Source organism: Lepus europaeus, chromosome 19 (assembly GCF_033115175.1).
Source record: "Lepus europaeus isolate LE1 chromosome 19, mLepTim1.pri, whole genome shotgun sequence".
Classification (NCBI taxonomy): Eukaryota; Metazoa; Chordata; class Mammalia; order Lagomorpha; family Leporidae; genus Lepus; species Lepus europaeus.
In genome coordinates this window covers 60,789,424-60,812,907 of record NC_084845.1, presented here as the reverse complement: position 1 = coordinate 60,812,907, position 23,484 = coordinate 60,789,424, and the positions used below count along the sequence as shown (strand labels likewise).

The following is a 23,484-nucleotide window of genomic DNA, read 5'->3' as shown; positions in this document are numbered from 1 at the left end:
TGCCGAGGAACGGCCCCACGGAGCAGGTACAGGCGGGGTGTGCTGAGCAGGACCGAGGGATCAGGCTGCTGGGTTTTCCTTTGTGGAGCTGAGGGATCTCAAAGCCTCAGTCCTCGGCCGTAGCATGGGTACAGCAATGGCAGAGGTGTTGGGGTGAGGACGAACTGGCCAGGTGCAGTGCTGGGCACCATGTCAGTCAGGGACAGCTGAAGAAACAAGGGCCCAGGAAGGCTCGGGCCAGCAAATGACCATCTTTCCCCGGCGCATGGCGAGTCCATGAGTGGGGTCACCGGGAGACAAGCCAGTCCAGGTCTGGGCACCCTAGGTTGAGCCAGTGGGAGCAGAGCGGCCCTGGGCAGCAGCGTGCGGGTCCTGGGGGTCGCAGGTGGGGAGGGCAGGGGGGTCCTTCGGCTGGGCCGACCCCTCCCCGTCCACACCCAGACGCAAGGACCCGAAGCCGCCCGGCTACGCGACACGTCTGGGCGGGGTGGGGGGGTCGGAGTTCCGGCCCCCAGAAGCAGACTAGAGATCAGACCTGGAAGACCCTGGAGGCGGCCTAGAAGGAGCGGCAAGGTGTGGGCAAGCAGGCTCCTCGCCGAATTGGGCCGACAGAAAAACGCCGGGGTCCGGGGTCCTCGCCTTTAATGCTGCCCCCGGCAGAGCCGACGCGAGGGGCGGGGGAGGGGCGCGCGGGCGGCGCATGCGCGCCGCGGGCTGGAGCAGCCGGACAGTCCGGCGGCCGGGAGCGCGCAGGAGCCGCGGGAGCCGCGGAGCCGCGAGAGCCGAGACCCCGCGCCGGGGGGCTCTGAGCGGCGCGGGCGGACGCGAGCCTCGAGTCTGCAGGCCCCGCCGCCCGCCGGGCCCTCGGAGCGGCGTTCAAGATGTCCGTGCCGGTGAGTAGCGCCCGCCGCCCGGACCCCGGCTCACCGCCCCCCGCCCGGGCGGGCCCAGGACGCGGGGGCCGCGGGCGGGGTCGCCCCACCCGTGCCTTCTGTGGCGGGGAGGGGCAAAGATGGGGGCGTCTCCCCCGGGCCGGCCTCTCCGGCTTTTTCCAGGAGAGCTGGGTCGGGCTGCGGTCCGTGCCGTTGCTTCCGGGAGCCCCGCAGGACGGCGGAGTGGGCAGGGGTCTTTGTTGGCCCCCGGCACGGCTGGGCCAGGCGGGAGCCCGTGCTGTCCCCCAGGACTCCTCCCCAGGTGGCCAGGCCTGGCGCGGAGCCGTCCCGCTCGCTCTCCGGAGCCCACTCCGGGACCGCTGCGCCGGCCGGGAAGGGGGCAGGTCTGCCCTTCCCCGAGGACCCACCCCAGAGAGCTGCCTTGTTGTGTTCCGGGGACCCCAGCAGACTGGCCGGCGGGCCAGGGGCTGTGTCTGTCCCCCGAGACACCCCTCCCCCAGGCTGTCTCGGCCCCGGGGACAGCCCGGCTCCCTCCCCAGAGTGGCCGATGCCGGTGGAAGTCTTTCTGGTGGGCACAGAACCCCAGGGCTCTGGTAAGGTCACTCCCTGCTCCCCCACGTGGGGGGCTCCCCTCAGCCTGACTCCCCCAGCCTCCGGGGTGGCACTTGGGGCCGGGCCGCTCTGGCCATCTGGGTCTTGCTCCTGAGGGTTAGCAAGCGCGCCGGGCTGTCTGGGATTCCCAGGCCTCCGGAGGAAGCTCCGGCCCACTTTGCAGATGGGCACAGGGAGGTGGCACGAGCACCCTGCCTCCTGCTGGCACCGGCTGCCGGCTGGAGAGCCCTGGCCTGGGGCTATTGTTTCTCTGCTGAGTCAGGGCCTTTTCCCGCGGGCGGGAAGGGAGGGGGCCAGCGCCCTGTCCACCCTGGCCTCCCCTGGAGGACCCCATCTTCTGGGTGAAGCAGACAGTGGGGGCTCCCTGGCAGGACCAGTGGCCTCGGACTGAACTGCCATCGAGTGCGTGGAGACGACTGGAGCCGAGATGCTGTGTCAGTGGGAAGCTTTGTTATTACGGAGTTAAAGATCCCAGCCCCAGGCCACCTCCAGAGAGGAAAAATTAGGGCTTCCAGACCCTGCTGAAGTGACACCCCACCCCCCAAGTCTGTTCTGGTTCAAAGCGTAATTGTCTCATCTGTAGAAAGAAGGAAGACACGAAGTGCCTGCCAAGCCTGTCTTCTCTTCTGCTCTGAATCTTCTCTAGCCCAGGGCAACAGGCGGCCGACCGGCCCTGCCCCTGTGGGCACAGTGAGAGGAATGAGGGCGACCCCAGAGCCTGCTGGAGAGCCGGGGTTTCCAGGGCAGGAGAGAACAGAGAACGTCGCTGTGGCCGCACCAGAGCCCGGCCAGGCCTCTGCCGGGGAAGTCCCCATGTGGTTTGGTTGTCCACGGTCAGAGCGAGCCCTGGTTGTGGAGTCTGGGATGACACTCAGACCGCTTGCTCGACAGGACTTTGGGCGGCCATCCTCAGCAGCTCCACCTGTGATGAGGGACGGCGGCAGGCCAGGTGGGGTTGCCCAGATAGGGGTCCACAGCAGAGGTCTTCCGGGCCTGTCCACACCAGAACCAGCTTCAGGTCACTTCCCAGCCTCCTGCTTGTAGCCGCCGCCTGCGGGAGTTCTGCAGAGGGTGGGTGGGGGTCTTGCCACCTGCTCCCCGAGTGGCTGAGCTGTCACACCCTGCCCGTCTGCGGGGACCTTGGGCTGTGTGTCAGACGCTGAAGCTAGGAGGAGGAGTTCTCGGGCAGCTATGACATGTTCAGAAAATTGCTTTCATGGGCCAGTGGCCACCGGGGAGGCTTCCAGAGTGAGCCGCCTGCTCGAGCCCAGCCCTGGTTACCCAGAGCGGTGCCCATGTGGTGCTCGGGGACACGTTTGGGTTTTAGGCACACCCAGTCATTTGGGCAGTCTTTTCCTGGATGAGGCTGACGCAGGCACTCGGCCCACAGAAATTACAAGCAGCCTCCGAACAGGGTGGGAGTGACAGGATGGCCAGGTTGAGTTCCAGCAGGGAGTGCACCGAGATCAGCTGGTCTCGCCCCGTCACGTGACCTCCAGTGGCACCCATTGTCCCCGGCCCCCTGCTCAGTGCTCCTTTCTTTGCTTGGAGCTGAGAGCTGTGCTCGGGGAGTCCCTGGACACTCGCTTCCGGGTGTTCTGTGGCCTCTGCCTTCCTCTTGGGCATGACTGTCCAGCACGCTGGCGTCTCTGCTCTGTAGGCAGGTGGGCCACACTTGAGAACGGCTCTGTCACCGCCTCCGGTCCCTGGCCAGCACCGGCTTGGGATCGTGTCTCTGAGTGGACGGATGCTGGCTACCCCTCCAGCACTGTCAGGTGAGGGGCCAGCCTCCAGCTGCCAGGGGAGTCCCTCTGCCGTCACCTTCTGCCCCCCGTTTCCCGTCTGAAACAGACACAGTCCCTGCAGCCGCGCGTGTACTCCCACTGAGGGAAGGGCCCTTCCAAGGAGTGCAGACGCTGAACTGTGCCCGGCACCTCCTGTGTTCCGGGCTCTGCCAGCGTGGCATGGCCGGGAACCAAGCCTGCCGGGATCCAAAGCCATAGCGGCCATCATCCTGCACAGCTTCTCCAGCCGTGGGGGCCGACAGCCTGGAGCTGTCCAGAGGTCACGACTGCAGCAGACATGGACCCTATGCCTGTGGCTTTCCGAACCTGAGTTTGTGTGAGCCCTTCTAGGCTCCTGGCCCAGCAGCTTGCCCGGGCTGTGCAGCAGGGTCGGGGTAGCCCTGCCTGGCTTCAGCAGTGCTGAGAGGCTCCCTGGCATGGGCTGCCCCTCCCCCCCCAAGCCCTCCCAGCCCCATTTGTGGGTGTGCACTTCCAGGAGGGGGGCTGCCAAACGCCTGCTCAGACTGCGGGCAGGGCGGGACCCGTGGCCACCTGGCGTTTTCTCTCTCTGCCTCAGTGGTCTGGCGTGCTCCTGGCCTGCTCGGAGTGCGGCCCCAAGCAGAGTCTGGCCCTTAGCACATTCTGGGGTGACCGCTGTAGGGTGGGGCGGGGCGAGGGCTCTAGAATGAACAGTGCTGGCTCTTACTAAACCTCCTGAGCCTCAGCTGTGTGTTGGGGGCGTTTCCAGCGCTGACGCCGTTAGGGCGAAGCTGAGTCTTAGCGGCTACTGCTGTTGCGATCATCTCCAGCCACAGTGGGCTGGTGTCAGGGCTCAAGACCCCTCCTAGTTCCTGCAGCAACCAGCCTGGGGAGGGAGTTGCAGCTCTGCCTCGCTGATCTGGCCCAGGCTCACCCTTTGCGATTCTCCGTGGCGTTCTCAGTCTTCCTTTGTGGCTGGTGTGGTTCCTGCCAAGACCTTAGTGGTGGGATGACCCTGATAACCTTCCGTGTCCTGGTGTGGGCTTGGGACCCCTGCCTCTTGATACTTGGATGTACAGGTCCGGGGCCTCACCTGCATGTCCCAGGCCAGATGCCTACGCTGTCCTTAGTGCCCCAAGAGTAGCAGCAGAAGCCCCTAGCGCGGGGCAGGCCTGTCCTCGGGGGTACTCTGCAGCAGCCTGGTCCCCACGGGGCAGGCAGAGAAGGACGCCCCCCACGCCATGGTGAGTGGACTTTACAGAGGAGGCGGGAGCTTGTGAGTGGACGTTAGCGTGGTGACCCCTGCTGACCTCAGACTCGGGCGTCAGTCTGTGCTCCCTCCCGTCCTGCCCCTGCCCCCTCTGCTCACCTTCCCCTCCCTGGCTTCCCCTGGCTTCGTTACAGCTGCTTGCTTTTGCTGCATCTGGGCCAAACCCGCTGCTGCTTTGGCTTCATCGCAGTCACCGTTTGCTGGGGCCTCAGAAAAGAACGAGAGGTGGGAGGCCGGTGCCATGGCGCACTAGGTTAAGCCTCCGCCTGGGCGCCGGCATCCCATGTGGGCGCTGGTTCAAGTCCCAACTGCTCCTCTTCCGATCCATCTTCCTGCCAATGGCCTAGGAAAGCAGTAGAAAATGGGCCAGGTGCTTAGGCCGCTCACCCACATAGGAGACCCGGAGGAAGCTCCTGGCTCCTGGTTTCAGATCAGCCCAGTTCCGCTGTTACGGCCATTTGGGGAGTGAACCAGCGGATGGAAGGTCTCTCACTCTCTGTCTCTCACTCTCTTGTCTGTAACTCTTTCAAATAAAATAAATCTTAAAAAAAGAGAGAGACAAAGAGCTGGCACGGGTTGGAAGCCTTGTTGGCGGTGCTGAAGGAAGCTGGCTGTGGCAGGAGGCCCTAAAGTTCATCTCTTCTCTGGGGGGAATTAGAGGCTAAGGGGCTCTTTGGCGATTTAAAATCATTGTTTAAACCGTGCCAAGTTCCACGGACTTGAAGCAGATTACAGCGGAAGACAAATAGGTTAGGGTCATCAAAAGATCCGTACTAAGTAATGCATGGAGAAGGAAGAAACATTCTTCCAGAAAGCCCAGGCACACAAATTCAACTCTGAGCTTCCTGACAGGCAGGGCAAAAAGGGTAACACGGTGTTGTGTTGATTAGGTTTGAAACAGCCGCTTTTTGGTATTTCAAAACAGTATAGAATGCCGTGTGTTTTCTGTGCTGCGTTTTATTTATTTGTATTTGTCTTAAGATTTTATTTGAGATTTGGAGAGAGGACAGAGCTCCCTTCCGCTGGGTCAGAGCTTAGGCTGACAGCCAGGACCCTAACCTGGGTCTCTCACATGCAGGGCAGGGACTGACCCACTCGACTTCATCGGCTGCTTCCCAGGGTCTTCATTAGCAGGAAACTGGGAGTGGAGCGGAGGCGGGCCTTGAACCCAGGCACTCCGGTGTGGGGTGCAGGTGTCCCAGCTGGCACCTTACCCGCCAAGCCAGGCCCCCACTCCTGTTCTATTTTTTGACCAGTAGAGACTCTTACGGAGGAGGATTTCCTGTGTTGTGAGATGTGCCGGTGTTAGCTGTGCAGTTGGGTGACTTCAGATCTGATTTACGTGACCTGTGTGCAGCTGTCAGTCAAGTGGCGGCACGGTCCCCTCGCCCCAGATGCTCTCAGAGCCCCCCTTTGCGGTCAGGTGCCCACTCCAACGTCTGGCCGTCGCCCGTCTGGTTGCTGTCGCCCTGGCTTGGCTTCGCCTGTCCGTGAGCGCTGTGTAAGTGGACCGGACGGCGGCACTCTGCTGGATCGGGCTTCTTCCACGCAGCGTGGAGGTTTTGGGCTCTCCATGGTTGTTGAGTGGTGCTCCACGGCGTGCTGCCACGTGCTCTGCTGGGGCATGTGTGTTGCTAGCGTGTGTGGGCCGTGCGTGTCTGCATCCCAGAACTCGGGGCTTCCTGTGGGCATAACACTGTGCGCCAGTATCCGCCTGTGGCCTACACAGATCCGAGTGCGGATCCTGGTCCTCAGCACGTTGCGGGCTTGCTCGGCCTGGCACCAGCACGCACACCCCTCCGTCCCCCTGTTCACAGCCACCCAGGTGGCTTCGTGGTGGACTTCCTTCCTCACAAGTAATCTGGGACCTTAAGGTCTTAGGCCTTTGAGGCATCTTGTGTTCATCTCCCGGCCTGTCCAGCACCACCGTGGCCCTGGCTGGGAAGGAAGCAGCCAGTCCGAGGAGCGCCTGTGCCCCTCCCGCCTCAGCCCCGGCTGGCTGTCCACTCAGCCACCCCACCGGCAGCCATGCCTGCCTACTGTGTCCCCCACCCCAGAAGTCAAAGCTAAAGCCAGGGCAGGGGTGTTGGGGGAGCCCCCCCGGGGGGGTCCTGGCCCCTAAGGTTCCTGTGTTGCCCACCCACAGGAGGAACTAGCTGCCTGTGTGTCTTGACTGTTCTTTTCTTCTGCATGGTGAGGCTTAGCAAAAGGCTCACGCAGCTGCTCAAATGCTGCTTCATCAGAGCGGCCCCCAAACACCTTGTATAAGATAACAGCCCTTCCCCACCACTCAGGGCCATCTGCTCTCTTCTCCCCTGTCCCTCGGTGCCCTCCCCTCCCCCACCGCGGCACTCCAGCCTGAGTGTATGTCCCCCGAGGACGGGGGCTGTTCATGGCAGGGTTCTCGTACAGCGCCCAGCACACACACCGCACGCCCAGTGAGGGGGCAGGAAGCATAGCCACAGAGCCCGAAACCGCTTCTCCCCACCGCCTGCCCACCCCCGAGTGCGGGCTGCTGACGGGGCACCAGCGCTCCAGGAGCAGGTGTTTGCCCCAGAGTCCCAGATGAGGGGGAATCTCTAGGCACCTGCTGACAGGGTGTCTGTGCAGGGCGTGGGGAGAGCAAGAAGAGCTTGGTCGGGGGCACGGGTGCATGTAGTGCCTGCCAAAGGAGGGGCCCCAGGGGCCTGGCGGATGACCTCGCAGGATGTGTGTGCTGGTGCAGGCGTCATAGTCTCCCACCCTGGGGACAGCCAGGCTGCTGGCGTGGTTCCTTTAACTGATGCACACACACCGGCTCTGAGAGACGCAGTTCTGGCTGCAGGGCCACGGCCAGCCGGAGTCATTAAGTTGTCTGCTGTTGTCCCTGTGGGCTGAGCCTAGGCAAGCGGGCTGAAGCCGCCCAGGCGGGAGAGCCCATGGCCCCGTGGCTGCCCGAGCTCTGCCTTCTCTGTAGACACCCTCTCCGACTCCCACCCCACAGCCCAGGGACCCCTCCTGCAGTGGCTGTGGGTGTCTGTGGGCGTGGGCACCTGTGTGTGGCGGAAGCGGCGAGGGCGGGCAGCAGATGGCTGTGAGGTTGTCTGTCTGCCTGATCTGCTGGGGCTGGTTGTCATGGCAGAGGGAGAGCAGATGGCCGGGCTGGGGAGGCCTCTTGACCACACCCTTGTCCCTGCCCACCCCGGCTGGCAGACAGGAGCTGGTAGCCCAGCAGCTGGGCTTTGTCCCTGAGGACGGGATCTTGCTCCTTGCCCTTCCTCCTCCCTCAGCCCTCTTCTCCCTAGTCCCCATTGCCTCCAGCAGTCTGCCCCCAGCACACACACCCTGGGCAGTCTGTGATGGGGCGGGGCAGGGGAGGGCGCAGGCGTGGGAGATGCAGGCCACTCAGCACGTACCCTGTGGCCCCTGCAGCCATGGGCCTTGGGTGTTGGTGCTGCCTCTGCGCTCAGTAATTGTCCCCCTAGGCAAGCAGTGAGCACGCTGAGGATTGTGGGGCCACTCCCCTGGTCTGTTCCTTGGAAGCCCCAGAAGGGAAAAGGGAGGAGCCGGGGTGGGGGGCCGGGGCTGGGATCTAGGATGCACCTGGCAGCCCCTCACCCAGCCCAGGCAGAGTCGCCACCACCATGACAACACAGGAGCAGCCCCCTCGGTCCCTCCACCCTTGAGAGCCGAGGATGGGGAAGGCTATTGTGGCTGACCGCTTCAGCCCCACCCTAAGAGCTCTCCCTCTGCTCTTCTGACATCACCTGGGCTGCTTCTGCTGGGGACCTGCCTGAGTCTCGGGGCAGGGTTAGGGTTGTGAGCTCTGCTGCTTCCCGGCTGTGTGACCTGGGGGAGGCGCTGCCCCTCTCTGAACCTCTGGCTAGTGGTAGTTCTGTCCTGGTCCCCAGGGCAGCAGCAAGGACTCAGTGAATTTGGGGTGACTGGCCTGTGTGTGACAGCGGGGCTCACCCCTTGTCTGAGCCATGCACAAGGGTATGCTCCCTGGCCCAGGTTTTGAGGGGGTCGCCGTGAGTGGCCAGCTGAGCTGAGAGGCAGCAGCTCCGTGTGGCCCTCCGGAGACATCACTTCTTCCTGTCCCTGGGCCTGGCAGCCCTCGCCTCCGGCCTCAGGAAATCCTTCCCTGCTGCCGCTTCCAGGGCCGGCTGTCAGCTGACCTGTCCAGCCCACCCTGCGGTGCTGCCGGGAAAGCGGAGGCTTCAGGACGTTGGAACGGGACTGGTGGCCGCCAGTGTCCGTGCCAGTCCTTTTCGGCCGGTTCTCTCACTAAGCATTTTCCTGCATGACTCCAGTCTTCATTGCTGCGTGGCATTCCACTGGGGGGCTGGGTTCGTCCAGCCAGTCTCCGGGAGCCGGGCACTTATTTGGTGTCTCCCCGTCCCTTGCTGTTCTAAGCGCCGCAGTGGACGTGCTTGGGCATCCAGCGAGAACAGCTCTTTTGTGCAGTGTCTGTATTGAAGCTAGGCCCTGAGAAGCCTACAGAGCTCAGGCCCTAGCCCAGGCTCTTCGCTCCACTCAGCAGCCTGTTGCCCAGTGGACACTTTAGTGGACAAAGGAGAGCCAGTGTCCTGGGTGCTGTCCCCCGCACTATCGGCTCTTCCAGGCCCCGGGGGTTGGTGACATCTCCCTGTAGCCCATGAGCTCATCTTTGGTCCGTCTGGAGGTGCCAGGCCTCTTAACAGGGATGACTGACAGCTGTCAAGAACAGGGCTGGCGCCAGGCCATGCTCCTGTCTTCTCCTCCATCCACAGCCCCCTCTCCCAGCTCCTCCGGCGGGTCCTGCACTGTGTGTGCCGTGTGTACCTTTCCCCAAGTGAGGGCAGCCTCAGTGCCTTACCCAGGACAGCCCTTCCCACCACAGCCAGCTCGGAGACTCCACCCAGTTTCTAAATAGTTACTGCACCCCCTCCTCACCAACAGGGTTAACTTCGGTGGGTGCAGGTGTTGCTGCCCCCAGCGCTGGCCTCAGCTGCCTGTCCTTGCTGAGTCCCAGGTGTGATGGGGTTTTTGACTTGGCCGGGAGTTGGGAGTGGGGAGTTGGGAGTGCCGCTGTCCCCAGCACGCCTTCCTGCTGCAGGGTAGTCAGGGTGGGCTCCGGTCTGGCAGCCTGGCTGCCAGCCCTGCCGGTTCTGTGCCTGGGAGTGTGTGTGGTGAGGCAAGGGCTGGTCAGATGGGGCTGCTGCTGGAGCTCCCTTTGCAGGGTTGCTTGGGCATGAAATGAGCAAGTGGCCACAGAGCGCGCTGCGCCCGTTGAGGCTGGGCCGGGTGGGCTGCATCTCACCCCGAGGTGACGCCCCTCTCCCCACTTAGCCCCCCCAACAAAGTGGGATGTAGGTCCTGGGGCCTTGTTTCCAAAGCGGAAATGCCATTCTGGGAGGCACAGGCTTGGGGGGGGGGGAGGGAGTTTAAGTGGAAAAGCAGCAAATTTTTGAAATGCCTCTGCCTGAGCCGGGTTCCCCTCCCCCGCCGCCACGCCCACACCAGCAGCCCCACCCCCGGATGCCACTTTAATCTAGCTCCAGAGAGAGAAAGGGAGGGAGAGGGGGTCTCCCATTCCCTGCCAGCCGCCGCCTCTGCACTGCTCCCTCCCCTCTCCCGCCCCCTGCTAGGTCTCCGTGGGGGCCAGCCCCCTCCCTGCGGAGGCCTGATGCTGCCAGTGGCCTGGTTTCACCCCTCCCCGAAGAAGCCCGGAGGACTCCCTTCTGCCTGGGGTTTGGCCCGGCAGGCTCAGACCTGCTCTCTGAGACCTGAGGAGTTAGGGACTGGACGGGGCACAGCCAAGGGGACAAGCAGGAGGGGTGTTCCAGGCAGTGCTCCCAGAGAGCTGGCGCCTCTGCAGTGGGGAGTGGGCTGCTCTGAGGCTGTCAGGTGCCAGCTGCTTGTCCCACTGGGTCCTGGCTCTGGGGAGGTGCAGATGGGTAGTTTTTCTGGAGGGGCGGGACCCAGGAATATTTTTAGGAAGCCCACTGGAGGGGCTGTGAGCAGCCGGGTCTGAGCTCCCCTGGCCCAGAGTCTTCATTTTACAGATGGTGGCACATCCAGCAGGGGCCTGGTCCATCCAGCCTGGGCGTCAGGTGCCTGGTGGACGCTGTAGGTGCACCTGGGCTCGTGTGCTTGTGAGAAGCCGTGTGTGAGAATTCTCTGCAGGCTGGAGCTGCCTCACCTGCACTGGGAGGAGCCCAGGACTGTTGGCTTTTTTTTAAAGAAAAATGTGTACTTATTTTTTGGGAAGGCAGAGGGCTCCTGTCTGCTGGTTCACTCTGGAAAGAGCTACAACAGCCCAGGCTAGGCCAGGCAGGAGCCAGGAGCCGGGAACTCCAGCTGGATCAGAAGTAGAGCAGCCAGGACCCCAACTCGGGCACTCCAGTATGAGACGTAGGTGTCCCAAGCTGCACTGGAGCGCCGGCCCCAGGACTGTTGACTTCGAGGATCCTGTCGGGGCTGGAGCAGGCGCCCCTAGATCTCCCTGCAGAGCACCGTGCATCCCTGGACTGTGCAGGGGCTGCAGCACCCTGGTTCTGCATGGAGTGAGTGTCAGCAGCCTGCAGCCACGCTGCCAGACGGACCCAGGAGAGCCGCGGCTCTGAGCTCCAGTGGTTCCTCCCTCCTGCGGAGGTCTCCATCACAGGCACCCTCTCACGGCCATGCTGCTCAGACAGGAGTTAGAGCAGGACTCAGGAGGGCGCTGGGCACAGCTTTTAGGCCCAATTGGAGAATGCGATCCTGTAGCCACGAAGAGCTCCCACGGAGGACAGCCAGCGTAGGAGGCAGCTGGACATGAGTGGAAAGGGTGGGAGCTGGCAAGTCTCCTGCCCTTTGGTGCCAGGGCCGATGGGGAGAACCAGATGAGCCCTGACACTTCTGCTTCACGGGACAATGTGGGGGTGGAGATGTGGCATGTGAAAAGCCTTCTTGGGGACCTTACCCTGTAGGCTAGTCCATGCTCCCTGCAGACTGGGGCACGCCCCCTCCCCGTTTCCCTACAGATTGAGATCTGAGTGGATGACCCAGTGGAAACGCGAATGCCCAGTGCTGGTGGGCGTGGAAGGCGGAAGTCTACCTGAGTTCGGTCTCTGGAGAGGAAAGGGGGTTTGTAGGGCTTTCGGTGTGCCGGCGGAGAGAGCAATCTGGGCAGTCTTCCCAGAAGAGGAGGCGTTTGCGTGAGCCTTGCCGGCGAAGGCGGCGGCGCGCTCTTGGAGGAAGAGGGGTATCCCACGCAGGAGGCTTGAAGCCGGCACCGCGCTGGGTCCCGGAGCCGGGGGGACCAGGGTGGGAGGCAGCCCCACTGGGCGGGCGCGTGTCCGCGCGCTCCCGCGCCCCGGGGCCGGCGGCTCATTTGCATGGGGAGCCTCGGCGGCCAATGGGCGCGCGCGGCTGGGCATGCCGGGAGCCGGGCTGGGCCGCGGCGGCGGGCGGAGCGAGGTGCGGGCGGCGCTGGGCTGCCGGGCCGGGGCCGGGGCCGGAGCGGGGGTGGCCGTGGCGCGCTCGAAGCCCGGAGAGCGCGCTGCCCCGGCAGTCGGCGTGCGCCTCTGCGGAGAGCCGGGCCCCCGGCCAGCGGGGCACCATGAACTACCTGGTGAGTCCGCTCGCGCGGGCGGGAAGGGGTTAAACGAGTGGCATTTCCTGCCGGACCTGCGGGTCCTGGGAACCGATGGCGTGGGCGCGCCCGCGTGGGGGCCGTTGTGGGCCGGCGCCGGCAGGAGAGTTGCTGGCTGGAGGCCCGCTGTCCCCTGCCAGCCGCCGCCTGCCCGGTGACCTTGGGCCTCGGAGCCGGCCTCGGCTGCGAGGAGGGGTCGAGGTCCCTGGAGGTGGCCGGGCTTCCAGGCGCGGTGGTGGCCCGTCCGCCCTGCGGGAGTGCGGCTGCCCACCGCCCCCGGCGAGGGGTTGGCGGCGTCGGCGGGAAGTGGGCGCTGCCGGAGCGCCGTCCGGCTCTGTTAATGATTCACTCCGGCCCGGCGGCCTGGATTCCGGGAGCGGGCGGGTGCGCTCGGCCTTTCCCTACCCTGGACGCGTGTAAGAGCTGGGGGCGGGCGCCCGGGGCCGGCCCGCAGAGGGGGTCCCGTTGCAGCACTGACGTGGGAGCCTTGGGGCCCGTGTTGGGGATCCTCCGGCCCGACAGCTCTCGGAGCTGGGTAGTCGGTTTTGGCTTGGGCAGCCCGGGCTCCACGGTCCACGCCGATTCGGAGAAGGGGCGGGGCGCGAGTGTAGGTTCTGGCAGCGGCCGCCGCGAGGCCCCCAGGTCGCTTTGGAGAGCCTGTGGCTTCCTCTCCCCGCACCCTTGCCTGAGGACAGCTGGGGGTCGGGGCCTGGCTTGGCTGTGGCTTTGATCACCTTTGCAGAGTAGCCCTGGGACAGGACCATCTTGCTGGGACAGGTCCCCACCCGCCCTGCTAGGTGGGCGGGGCAGGGGCTCGCACACAGGGAAGAGCGGGTCTGGGGACCTGGGGACTGGAGACCCGAGGCCGCAGCACAGGTGGAACCTGTAGGGAGAGGAGCTGCCGGCACCGGCACCCACCTCCTGCTTGCCCTGGCCAGGGATGGAGCCCAGAGAAGCCGAGCAGGGCAGGGCAGCCCCGGTTGTGCCAGGAAAACCACCTCCTGTTGGGTGAAGGAGGGCCGGAGCTTCTGGCCACTGCTGTTTGTATTGGACAGGAGGGTGAGTGCTGTGGGCTGGCACCGTCCCACCAGGCCTGCACGAGGACAATGCCACTAGCGCGTCCTCTCTGTCAGGAAAGGCCCCTGAGGTGGCTGTTCCCGATCTGTGGCTGGCATGGATAGGAGCAGAGGCACGCAGAGCGCCAGGGCCTCGTCCTCAGAGGACACGGTGTCCAGGTAGACAGCAGGTGGTCCCCTCCTGGGTGGACAGTGCCTTGTCCTCAGAGGACACGGTGTCCAGGTAGACAGCAGGTGGTCCCCCCCCAGGTGGACAGTGCCTCGTCCTCAGAGGACACTGGTGTCCAGGTAGACAGCAGGTGGTCCCCTCCCGGGTGGTCAGTGCCTTGTCCTCAGAGGACACTGGTGTCCAGGTAGACAGCAGGTGGTCCCCTCCTGGGTGGACAGTGCCTTGTCCTCAGAGGACACGGTGTCCAGGTAGACAGCAGGTGGTCCCCTCCTGGGTGGACAGTGCCTCGTCCTCAGAGGACATGGTGTCCAGGTAGACAGCAGGTGGTCCCCTCCTGGGTGGACAGTGCCTTGTCCTCAGAGGACACTGGTGTCCAGGTAGACAGCAGGTGGTCCCCTCCTGGGTGGTCAGTGCCTTGTCCTCAGAGGACACGGTGTCCAGGTAGACAGCAGGTGGTCCCCTCCTGGGTGGACAGTGCCTTGTCCTCAGAGGACACTGGTGTCCAGGTAGACAGCAGGTGGTCCCCTCCCGGGTGGTCAGTGCCTTGTCCTCAGAGGACACTGGTGTCCAGGTAGACAGCAGGTGGTCCCCTCCTGGGTGGACAGGGCCTCGTCCTCAGAGGACATGGTGTCCAGGTAGACAGCAGGTGGTCCCCTCCTGGGTGGACAGTGCCTTGTCCTCAGAGGACACGGTGTCCAGGTAGACAGCAGGTGGTCCCCTCCCGGGTGGTCAGTGCCTTGTCCTCAGAGGACACTGGTGTCCAGGTAGACAGCAGGTGGTCCCCTCCTGGGTGGTCAGTGCCTTGTCCTCAGAGGACACGGTGTCCAGGTAGACAGCAGGTGGTCCCCTCCTGGGTGGACAGTGCCTCGTCCTCAGAGGACACGGTGTCCAGGTAGACAGTAGGTAGTCACCTCCCGGGGTGGAGCCCTGCCCTCCGTCAGGCACTTGTTGGTGTATGAGCCCTGGGGAGAGCTCCTCACTCCCTCCCACCTCCAGGTGAGGAGTGGACCCAGGTGTCTTCACCTGGGTGGAAGAAGTTTCAGGGCCAGAGGGGCAGGGCTCCGTCTACTAGTGCATTGCAGAGATCACGAGTTGGGACTGGTGCTGTAGATAGTAGGTTAAGCCTCTGCCCATGGTGCTAGTGTACCACATGGGCACCATTTCCTGTCCCGACTGCTCCTCTAACGATCCAGCTCTCTGTTGTGGCCTGGGAAAGCAGTAGAAGATGGCCCAAGTCCTTGGGCCCTGCACCCACGTGGGAGACCTGGAAGAAACTCCTGGCTCCTGGCTTCGGATCAGCCCAGCTCTGGCTGTTGCGGCTATTTGGGGAGTGAACCAGAGATGGAAGACCTCTCTCTCTCTCTCTCTTTCCCTCTCTCTCTAACTCTGCCTCTGAAATTCATAAATCTTTTAAAAATTGGGATTTTGGTACTTCTTTTTAGGCTGGAAAAGCTCACTTCTTGTGGCCTTTTGTGCCCCTCTGTTCCAGTAAGGTGGGTGGTGCTTTGGTACGGGCTGTGGGAAGTCATCATTAGCTCTGGAGAGTGACAGAGTCAGGGACTTCAGGTGTCAGGATGGAGTTGTAGGGAGTGAGGTTCCCCCGACCCCTCTTCCTCTGGCCCAGGACCCCTCCGTAACTAAGCTAGGGGCTGGGGCTGTCCCTGCAGCGTCAGCCTCACTGTGAACTTGAGCCAGCCTGCTCAAGTCTTGTGATTCCTCCTAGCAGGGCCAGAGGAGCAGGGGTGCTGGCCGGGCGGGGGGCTGCCAGCCTGTGCCCCTGTCCAGAGTGGTATTGGGGCTGCCGTTGCTGTGTTTGCAGCAGGAGAGCCCTCCCCAAGCCATTTCTCTGCCCCGCCTCTTGGGGACAGTGCCTGGGTCTCCTGGACAGGAGGGGAGCCTATGGCTGGCCCTGGACACAGAGGCGTCTGTAGCTGCAGTAGCCAAGGCCAGGCTGTGGCTCTGTGCTTGTGCAGGTGGCTTTTCCCCCACCCAGTGCGGAAGACCCGCACCCTGTCCCTGCCTCTCCCCCAGCCTCACACTCCTGAGAGAGCAGGTAGGAGCTGGCTCTGGCCACGTGGCTCATGTAGGCCCTGTCAGCTGCCCCAGGGACTGGAGCCCAGACACCGGCTCGTGAGGATCCTGCTGAGCCTGGTGGGCTGTTCCCAGTGTTCCACCCGGGACGTGTGGGCAGAGAAGGGAGCAGGCGCCATTCCTCCCGCCGCACCCAGCCTTGGGGCAGGGTGAGGTAGATGCTTAGGACCCTGAGCAGCAGGCCTGTGGCTGCTGGCCCCTCCAGGTATAGGCTGGGGCACAAAGGGGGAGGGTTGGGGATGCAGCATGCTCCCTGGGCCTCTGTCCCTTGGCTACCAGGGGCTCTTTGGGACAAACAGAATTCCCCAGCAGTAAACTTGGCCCCTGTTTGCCATCATTTGGGGTATGAAGGGAGCCAGTGTTTCCTGAGTTCCTGTTGCCTGCGGCTCTGTGCTTGGGCTGGGGTAGGGTGGTGGGGTGGTGGGGCTGGGGCCAGTGGAGGGCTCGGCAAGGTCTCCGAAATTTCCACTGCGTTCAGCTCCGTTTTATCTCACGGCTCCAGATCCGCCTCTGACCTAGTAAGGTACCTATTTTATGCTCTGTGTTCCCTACCGTGAGTTGGAGGTAATCCTAGTTAGTTCATCACAGGGTCGTTTTGGGGGTTAAACGAGGTGATCACCGCGCGTGAGGGAGCTCTGCCTCCGGTGTGCAGTCTGTGTGCTCTTCTGGTTTCTTATGAACCTGTCAGTTGTGTCACCTGTCAGTTGTTCCCCTCCCCCCAGCCAGGGAAGAGGCCTGAAGGGACCAGGGGTCCTTCCCTGCCAGCTTGGACTGGGAGAACTGGTTGGCCCCGCTTGTGTCACGCTCTCACTCAGCCCGGAGAAGCTGACTCCTCTCTCCAAGTTGGGCACGACACAGGGTCCTGTGATCTTCCACAGTCCGTCCCCAGCTCCCACCTTGGGCTGGGTTGTGGGTACTGAGAACACATTTGTCCAGTGCATAAATGCAGGACAGATACAGAGCCAGGCCTGGCCGAGGGGGCTGTGGTCAGTGTGGCCTGGGCTGACCCTGCTCTTAAGGAACTGCTGGGGGCCTTCCCCTCAGGCGACCAGGGAGGCTGGAGAGGAGGCCTTGCAGCGTGTCCTCCCTTCTCTATCACTCCCGGCTACCAGCTTGCACTGTACCCCAGAGCTGAAGTTTAGAGACACCACAGATTGCTCAGGACTCCCAGAAGAGCTGGCAGGGCCGAGGAGGAGACCTGAGCCCTGACTGGCTGCGTGCAGTCTCCCTCTGCTGCTCACGTCTGTGGCCTGGAGTCTGGCCCACTGGCAGGCCCTGGAGACACAGTGAGGAGCAGCCTCAGGGCCGGGCAGGGCCCAGGGGCAGTCCTGTTGGCTGCCAGGATGATGTTCAGAGTGGGGCTGGCGGAGGAGTGCTGGCATCAGGCTGGGAGTTCTCTGTTCCCGTCCTCTGGGATGAGTGAGAAGACACCTGCTGCTGATGTGCCCTGTGCCAGCCCTGGTGTGTGGGTACCCAGGGGCCCCAGGCTGGTGGCATCAGGAGGCATGATTGGGTGGCAATAACACACAGTGGTCAGTACTATGAGATGAGGGCAAGGGGCAGCAGATATACCCTGCGAGGGACACAGAAGCCTTCCTAGAGGGCCACAATGTGTAAGGTGCCCAGAGACTAGTCAGGTCAGTCAGCAGCCTTTGGTGCTCTGGACACGGGTGGTCGGTGGCGTCCACTTGGACCGGCAATTAATTGTTCCTTAGCTGTGCACCCCTACAGGGTCTCAGTTGTGCCCTGTGAGCTTGGGACGTGAGTACTGATTGGCCCAGCTTGGCTTGCCCAGCGTGAGGGAGTCCAGTGACCTTCCGCATACAGGGTTCTGGGGGAGAAGATGAGATCAGCTAAAAGCATGTCCGGAGCAGGAATGCTTGGAGTGGTGTGGGCTTCGCCCTTGTCTGGTCAGGGGGAGTCACCACTTTGATGGCGTGTATTGAGCCACCCACGCGTGACTGGCCCTGCTGGTAGCCCATCTCCCTTCCATCCTGTCTGCTGCTCCAGCACCCGAGTCCCTGGCCTTCCTCTGCCCTCACGCTCTTCCCTGGTGTGCGTTAGCCAAAGTGTCGCCTCCGTGGGGAGGCTGTCTGATCAGATACGTGTGAGAAGGCTTCCAGAGTTAGTGGAGATGGACGTTGTGGTGCGACTGATGAAGCCACCCCACTTCAGGGTGCCTGGTTTGTGTTCTGGCTGCTCCACGCTTCCGGTCCAGTGTGTACCTGGAAAGGCAGCGGACGGTAGCCCACGCACTGGGGCCCCTGCCACCCATGTGGGGAGACCTGGAAGAGTCCCCTGCTCCTTATTTTGGCCTGGCCTACCCCTGGCTATTGCAGGTGTTTGGGGAGTGAACTGGTAGATTAAAGATGTGTTATTTGAGAAGCAGAAGGTTGAGACAGAGACACGGAGAGCTCGCATCCACTGGTTGAATTCCCAAGTGCCTGGAATGGTCAAGGCTGAGCTAGACCAAAGCCTGGAGGCTGAAACTGGGTACAGGTCTCCCACATGGGTGGCAGGAACCCAATGACTTCAGTCATCATTGTGGCCTCCCAGGGTCTGGAGGAAGCTGGAGTCAGGAACCAGAGCCGGATGCTGAACCCTCCAAAGTGGGAGGCTTAACCGGAATCTTAGCCACTAAACACCCAACCCTCAAGTTATCCTTTAAAAAAAAAAAAAAAAAAGTATAAAAGCAGGGTTACAGAGAGGGAGAAAAACCTGGGTGGGGGGGGGAGGTATCTTCCATCCCCTGGTGGATTCCCTGAATGGCTGGGACCAGGCAAAGCCAGGAGCCTGGAAGTCCATCTGGGTCTCCCACATGAGTGGCAGAGGCCCAAGTACTCGGCCCATCTTCCGCTGCTTTCCCAGGCCCGTTAGCAGGCAGCCAGATTGGAAGTGGAGTAGCTGGTACTTGAACCAGCACTCATATGCAATGCTGGCATTGCAGGCAGTAGCTTAACCTACTGTGCCACAATGCTGGCTCCTCAAGTTATCCTGTAATTCTGTTTTGCCATAGATTTTTTTTTTTTTTTAATTTATTTGAAAGAGTTAGAGAGAGATGTAGAGCCAGAGAGAGAGGGAGGTCTTCCATCTGCTGGTTCACTCCCCAAATGACTACAACTGCCAGAGCTGCGCCGATCAGGAGCCAGAAGCTTCTTCCAGGTCTCCCCCATGAGTGCAGGGGCCCAAAGACTTGGGCCATTTTCCACTGCTCTCCCAGGCCATAGCAGAGAGCTGGATCAGAAGTGGAGCAGCCAGGACTTGAACTGGTGCCCATATGGGATACCAGCACTGCAGGCTGGGGCTTTAACCCGCTGTGCCACTGTGCCAGCCCCAGCCATAGGTTAAAAAAAAAAAAACAAAACATTTTTTTTGAAAGGCAGTTACAGAGAGGCAGAGAGAGAGAGTGAGAGAGGTCTTCCATCCACTGGTTCACTCCCCAGATGGCCGTAACGGCCAGAGCGGAGCTTATCCAAAGCCAAGAGCTTCTTCCAGGTCTCCCATGCGAGTGCAGGGTCCCAAGGAGTTAGGCCATCTTCCACTACTTTCCCAGGCCATAGCAGAGAGCTGGGTTGGAAGTGGAGCAGCCGGGACTCAAACTGGTGCCCATGTGGGATGCCGGCGCTGCAGGCTGGGGCTTTAAACCACTGTGCCACAGCACTGGTCCCCCAGCCATAGATTTTTGAGACTCCCCTGTAGCTGAGAGTACTTTGGAAAGTTCATGCAAAATTGAATTAAAAGATAAGTTTATTGGGCGCCAGGTTCTAGTCCCCGTTGCTCCTCTTCCAGTTCAGCTCTCTGCTATGGCCCTGGGAAGGCAGTGGAGGATGGCCCAAGTGCTTGGGCCCCTGCACCCACATGGGAGACCAGGAGGAAGCACCTGGCTCCTGGGTCAGATCGGCACAGTGCGCTGGCTGTAGCGGCCATTTTGGGGGTGAACCAACGGAAGGAAGACCTTTCTCTCTGTCTTTCTCTCTCTCTCTCACTGTCTAACTCTATGTGTCAGATTAAAAAAAAAAAAAAAAGATAAGTTTATCTTGGTATGAAAAATTTTTGAAATCCATGTATAATATTTTCATAATATGCAGTTCCATGAACTTTTTGAAGAAAACATACACATATCTGCAAGGAGGCTGTAAGTATTTGGAAAAAATGAGAATTTTTGGCAAGCTTTTTTTTTTTTAAATTTGTTTATTTATTTGAAAGACAGAGATATATAGAGAGAAGGAGAGAGACAGATCTTCCATCTGCTGGATCATTAGCCATATGGCCACAATAGTCGGGGCTGGGCCAGGCTGAAGCCAGAAGCTAGGAGCTACTTCCAGGTCTCTCACATGGGTATAGGGACCCAAGTACTTGGGTCACCTTCTACTGCTTGCCTGGGCACATTAGCAGGAAGTGGATCGGAAGCAGAACAGCCAGGACTTGAACCAGACCCATATGGGATGCCAGCACTGCAGGCGGAAGCTTGACCTTCTATGCCACAGCGCCGGGCCCAGCGAGCTCTTAGAAGCTCATAGCTGTATGTGCCGTGTGCATGCGAGTGCAGAACCTTGTCCCATGTTGTATTTGGCAGCTCACGTAGCGAATTACTGCTTTGGTGTCTCTGCCCTACTGCAATGCAAGCCCCATGCTGACAAGGCCCTTGTTGAGCTAGGCTTCTGCTCTCTGGAGGATCCTGGCCAGGATCAGGAGTCAGGTGAATCTTCTGTTAAACAAGGGGACCATCCTATGAAACTAGGACTGTCCCCTCATCACCAGAGAGGTGCAGGGGTTTGCCCAGGGCCACAGAGCAGTGGGCCCTGGTGTAGATCTTGGCTGCTACTTAATGACTTGAGAGAGAAGAAAGGATTAGCTTGACCCAGGGGGAGCAGCTGGGGAGGCAGAGTGGCCAAAGGGGCGGATGCTCGGTCAGCTGGAGCTGTTTGGTTGGCTGGACACCAGCAGTGCGCAGGACTTGAGCTGTTGTGGGGGGAGGCTGCCTGAGGCCCTGGGTAGGAACATGCCAGCTGACGCAGGCGAGGAGCTGCTGGTGCCAGGCGCCTGGTGCCACGTGCCCAGCCGCGAGGTGCTTCCCAGCCTGGCTCCAACTGCCCCAGACTATACAGTGGCAGTCTGCTGGCCGCCTTGGACAGCTTCAGCTCCGTGAGCTCATGTCCTGAGCTCACACCATGAGTGACGGGGTCAGGGCTGGTTGCCCTGAGAGCGGAGAGGTCCTGGGAGTTCACCTGGTCAGCGCCTCCCCCCCCACTGACCTTGCCTCAGCAAAGTCCTCCCTGGGGGCCAGCCTTGCTGCAGGGGCCTCTCTGCCTTTCCTGAGTTGCCCTCCTAAGTGGTGAGGGGCCTCCAAAAGGCAGGTCCCCTTTCTGCACCCCACCCCCTCTGACGCGGCTGGAGGGGATTTTCCTGTGACTCACTCTGCTGGCACTTCCTGTGGTCACTGGGGCAGGGGCTGGGGGGACCCAGCAGACTGTGCTGTGTTCTAGGGTCACTAGGGGAGGACGGGCCGGGTGTCCCGCCCCTGGACGGGATGTGATTCCCCGAGACAGGCTGCGGACCATATTTGGGAAATTTGCTTTGCTTGCTGGCAGCCTGGGGATGGGCGTCGTGCGCCCTGGTGGGCTGCAGGGCAGCAGCCCCTGCCTGGTCCTCCTCAGGGCTCTGCTCTGGGTTGCCGCAGCACAGTCACTGTTGTCCATGCTCCCTTGAAGCTTAGGAGGCAGTCCACTGTATTCTTTTATAGGATGTGAGTTTTTTCAGCCACGAAGCAAGAAATATTTATTAACTACAAATGGGAAAATTCGGCAAAACAGGAAGAGAAATTATCTTCCATTGTCTCAGATATGAACAGTGCTGTTCAGACCCTCCCCACTTAAAAATTTCAGATGCTTTTTGTTGTTGTTGTTTTAAGATTTATTTACTTATTTCCAAGTCAGAGTTATGCAGAGCGGGGTGGAGGGGAGGGAGAGAGGTATCTTCCATACACTGGCTCACTCCCCAGATGGCCAGGCCGAAGCCAGGAGCCAGGAACCTCCTCCAGGTCTCCCACATAGGTGCAGGGGCCCAAGCGCTTAGACCATCCTCCACTGCCTTTCCCAGGCCATTAGCAGGGAGCTGGATCTGAAGTGGAGCAGTCGGGACTCAAACCAACATCCATATGGGATGCTGGCGCTACAGATGGCAGCTTTACCTGCTACATCACAACGCCAGCCCCATCAGGCAGTGTTATTGAGGCCTGGTTGATACTTCGGTGTCTTTTTCTGTTGCGGTCCTGTGGGGGGTGGTGTAGGAACTAGCAGTTCCCACCTCGTGGGTGGTGGTGTTCATTCTGGGGCTGTGCTGAGTCTGCCTGGGCTGTGCTTGGCCTGCCTCCTCCCTTGGACCTTGCCCCCTCGGCTGCCACCTCTCTGCCTCTGGCCCTTTCTAGGGTCTTTCTGAGCAGCTCTGGTAAAGTGAGCTCTGGCCCAGGACTCCTGGGGCACGCGGGTGGCAGCTCCTGGAACTGGGAACACCTGCTGCCCGCCCAGCTCTTCTCGTCTGTGCTTCTCTGCCTCGGTTCTCCCTCTCTCAGAAGCACCCGCTGTACTCATGCAGTATGTCTGGAATCTGTTCCTGGATAAATGCCTTTGAAATGTATAAGCTTGTTTTGTAGATGATCTTAAGGTTGACAAGAAGACCGGCGATCTCCGGTCTGATGCTCTGACTCAGGAGTCCTTCGCCTGTCCCGGGCCGCGCAGGGTGCAGGGAGTGACGGACAAGCACAGGCACCTTTGTGCTCGGTGCTGTCGAGGTGCCACACAGGGGCTGCTGGGCCGCATAGCAGGGTCTCCGAGGGGCTTCCTGGAGCTCTCAGCCTCCTTCATGTAGGCCTTAACCATTTACCTTCCCCTCTCGTGAACTCTTCATCTTTGTGAGTTTTCCTGATGGTGTTCCTGTCTTGTTCTTGTCTTTTCCTTGTTGATTTGTAGGCATCCCTCCGAATTCTAGGGTAATCACTGTTATTTGTACTAGAGTTGTACCTTTTGCATTCAGACCTGTGGTTGCCCTTTGTTTGAAATATGTCCCAGTTGAGCTGTCTCCACGGGGTGCTGTGTGCGGCACCGTCTGTGCAGGGGGCCCTTGTAGAGTTCCGCCCCAGTGCGCTGGTCCCTGTGCCTGAGTTGTGGCAGGTGCTGCCTCGTGGGGCAGGGCCCCGATGCCTTCTCATCTTCGAGATTAACCTTCTAATCCATGAGCCTTTGTTCCTCCATGTAGTTCTTGAAAGATTTTCTCCCCCTTTGGTCAAATTCCTTTAAAAAAATGAAATCCTGCTGGCCTTTTTACTGTGATTGTAATGAGTTTACAGTAGTCTGATCTAAACTGCAGGAGATGTATTTCAAGATTTCCCATATATGCTTTATGTAGTATGCATACCTGTGATAAAATTTAATGTGTAAGTTAGGCATAGTAAAAAATCAACACCTAAAAATAATAAAATAAAGCAATTATAACAATATAATAAAGTTGTGTGCATGTGGTCTCTCTGTTCCTCCCACAGTGTCTTAGTTTACTTTGTGTCACCTAAAGGAGTCATCTACAGCTTCCCTTCGACATTCCAGTTGCCAGGGTCACTGCGCCTGCACTTTAGGGCCATTATTAAATGAAATAGGGTGGGTCCCATGCTGCAGTGTAGCAAATAAAGCTGCCGCCTGCAACGCCACCATCCCATATGGGTGCCAGTTGGAGTCCCGGTTGTTCCACTTCCAATCCAGCTCCCTACTAATGCGCCTCAGAAAGCAGGGGAAGATGGCTTGAGTGCTTGGGCCCTTGTACTTGTGTAGGAGAGCCAGAAGAGGCTCCTGGCTTCGTCCTGATCCAGCCCTGCAACAGCCCTGCTGTTGTAGTTATTTGAGGAGTGAACCAGCAGATGGAAGATAGCTCGCTCGTGCTCTCTCTCTCTCTCTCTCTCTTTCTCCCTGTAACTCTTTCAGATAAATAATTTTGTTAATGTGACATAGGGTGACAGGACAGTCC

The 23,484-nt window shown here is 60.8% G+C and overlaps 1 protein-coding gene across 4 annotated transcripts in view; it reads left to right on the top strand.

The window, feature by feature from the left end:
* Positions 1-23,484, top strand: part of BCAR1 (BCAR1 scaffold protein, Cas family member) — a 39,163-nt gene that overhangs the window by 1,937 nt on the left and 13,742 nt on the right. The window contains exon 1 of one of the 4 annotated variants that reach the window (XM_062176072.1): positions 785-893. The exons of 1 other annotated variant lie outside the window; for it this stretch is intronic. In XM_062176072.1, the coding sequence (XP_062032056.1) occupies positions 882-893 (12 nt within the window). In that variant the 5' untranslated portion in view covers positions 785-881. Of the gene's footprint in view, positions 1-784; positions 894-10,891; positions 11,066-12,011; positions 12,115-23,484 lie in introns of those variants that run through there. 2 more of the 4 variants (XM_062176070.1, XM_062176073.1) reach the window with 2 other exon arrangements.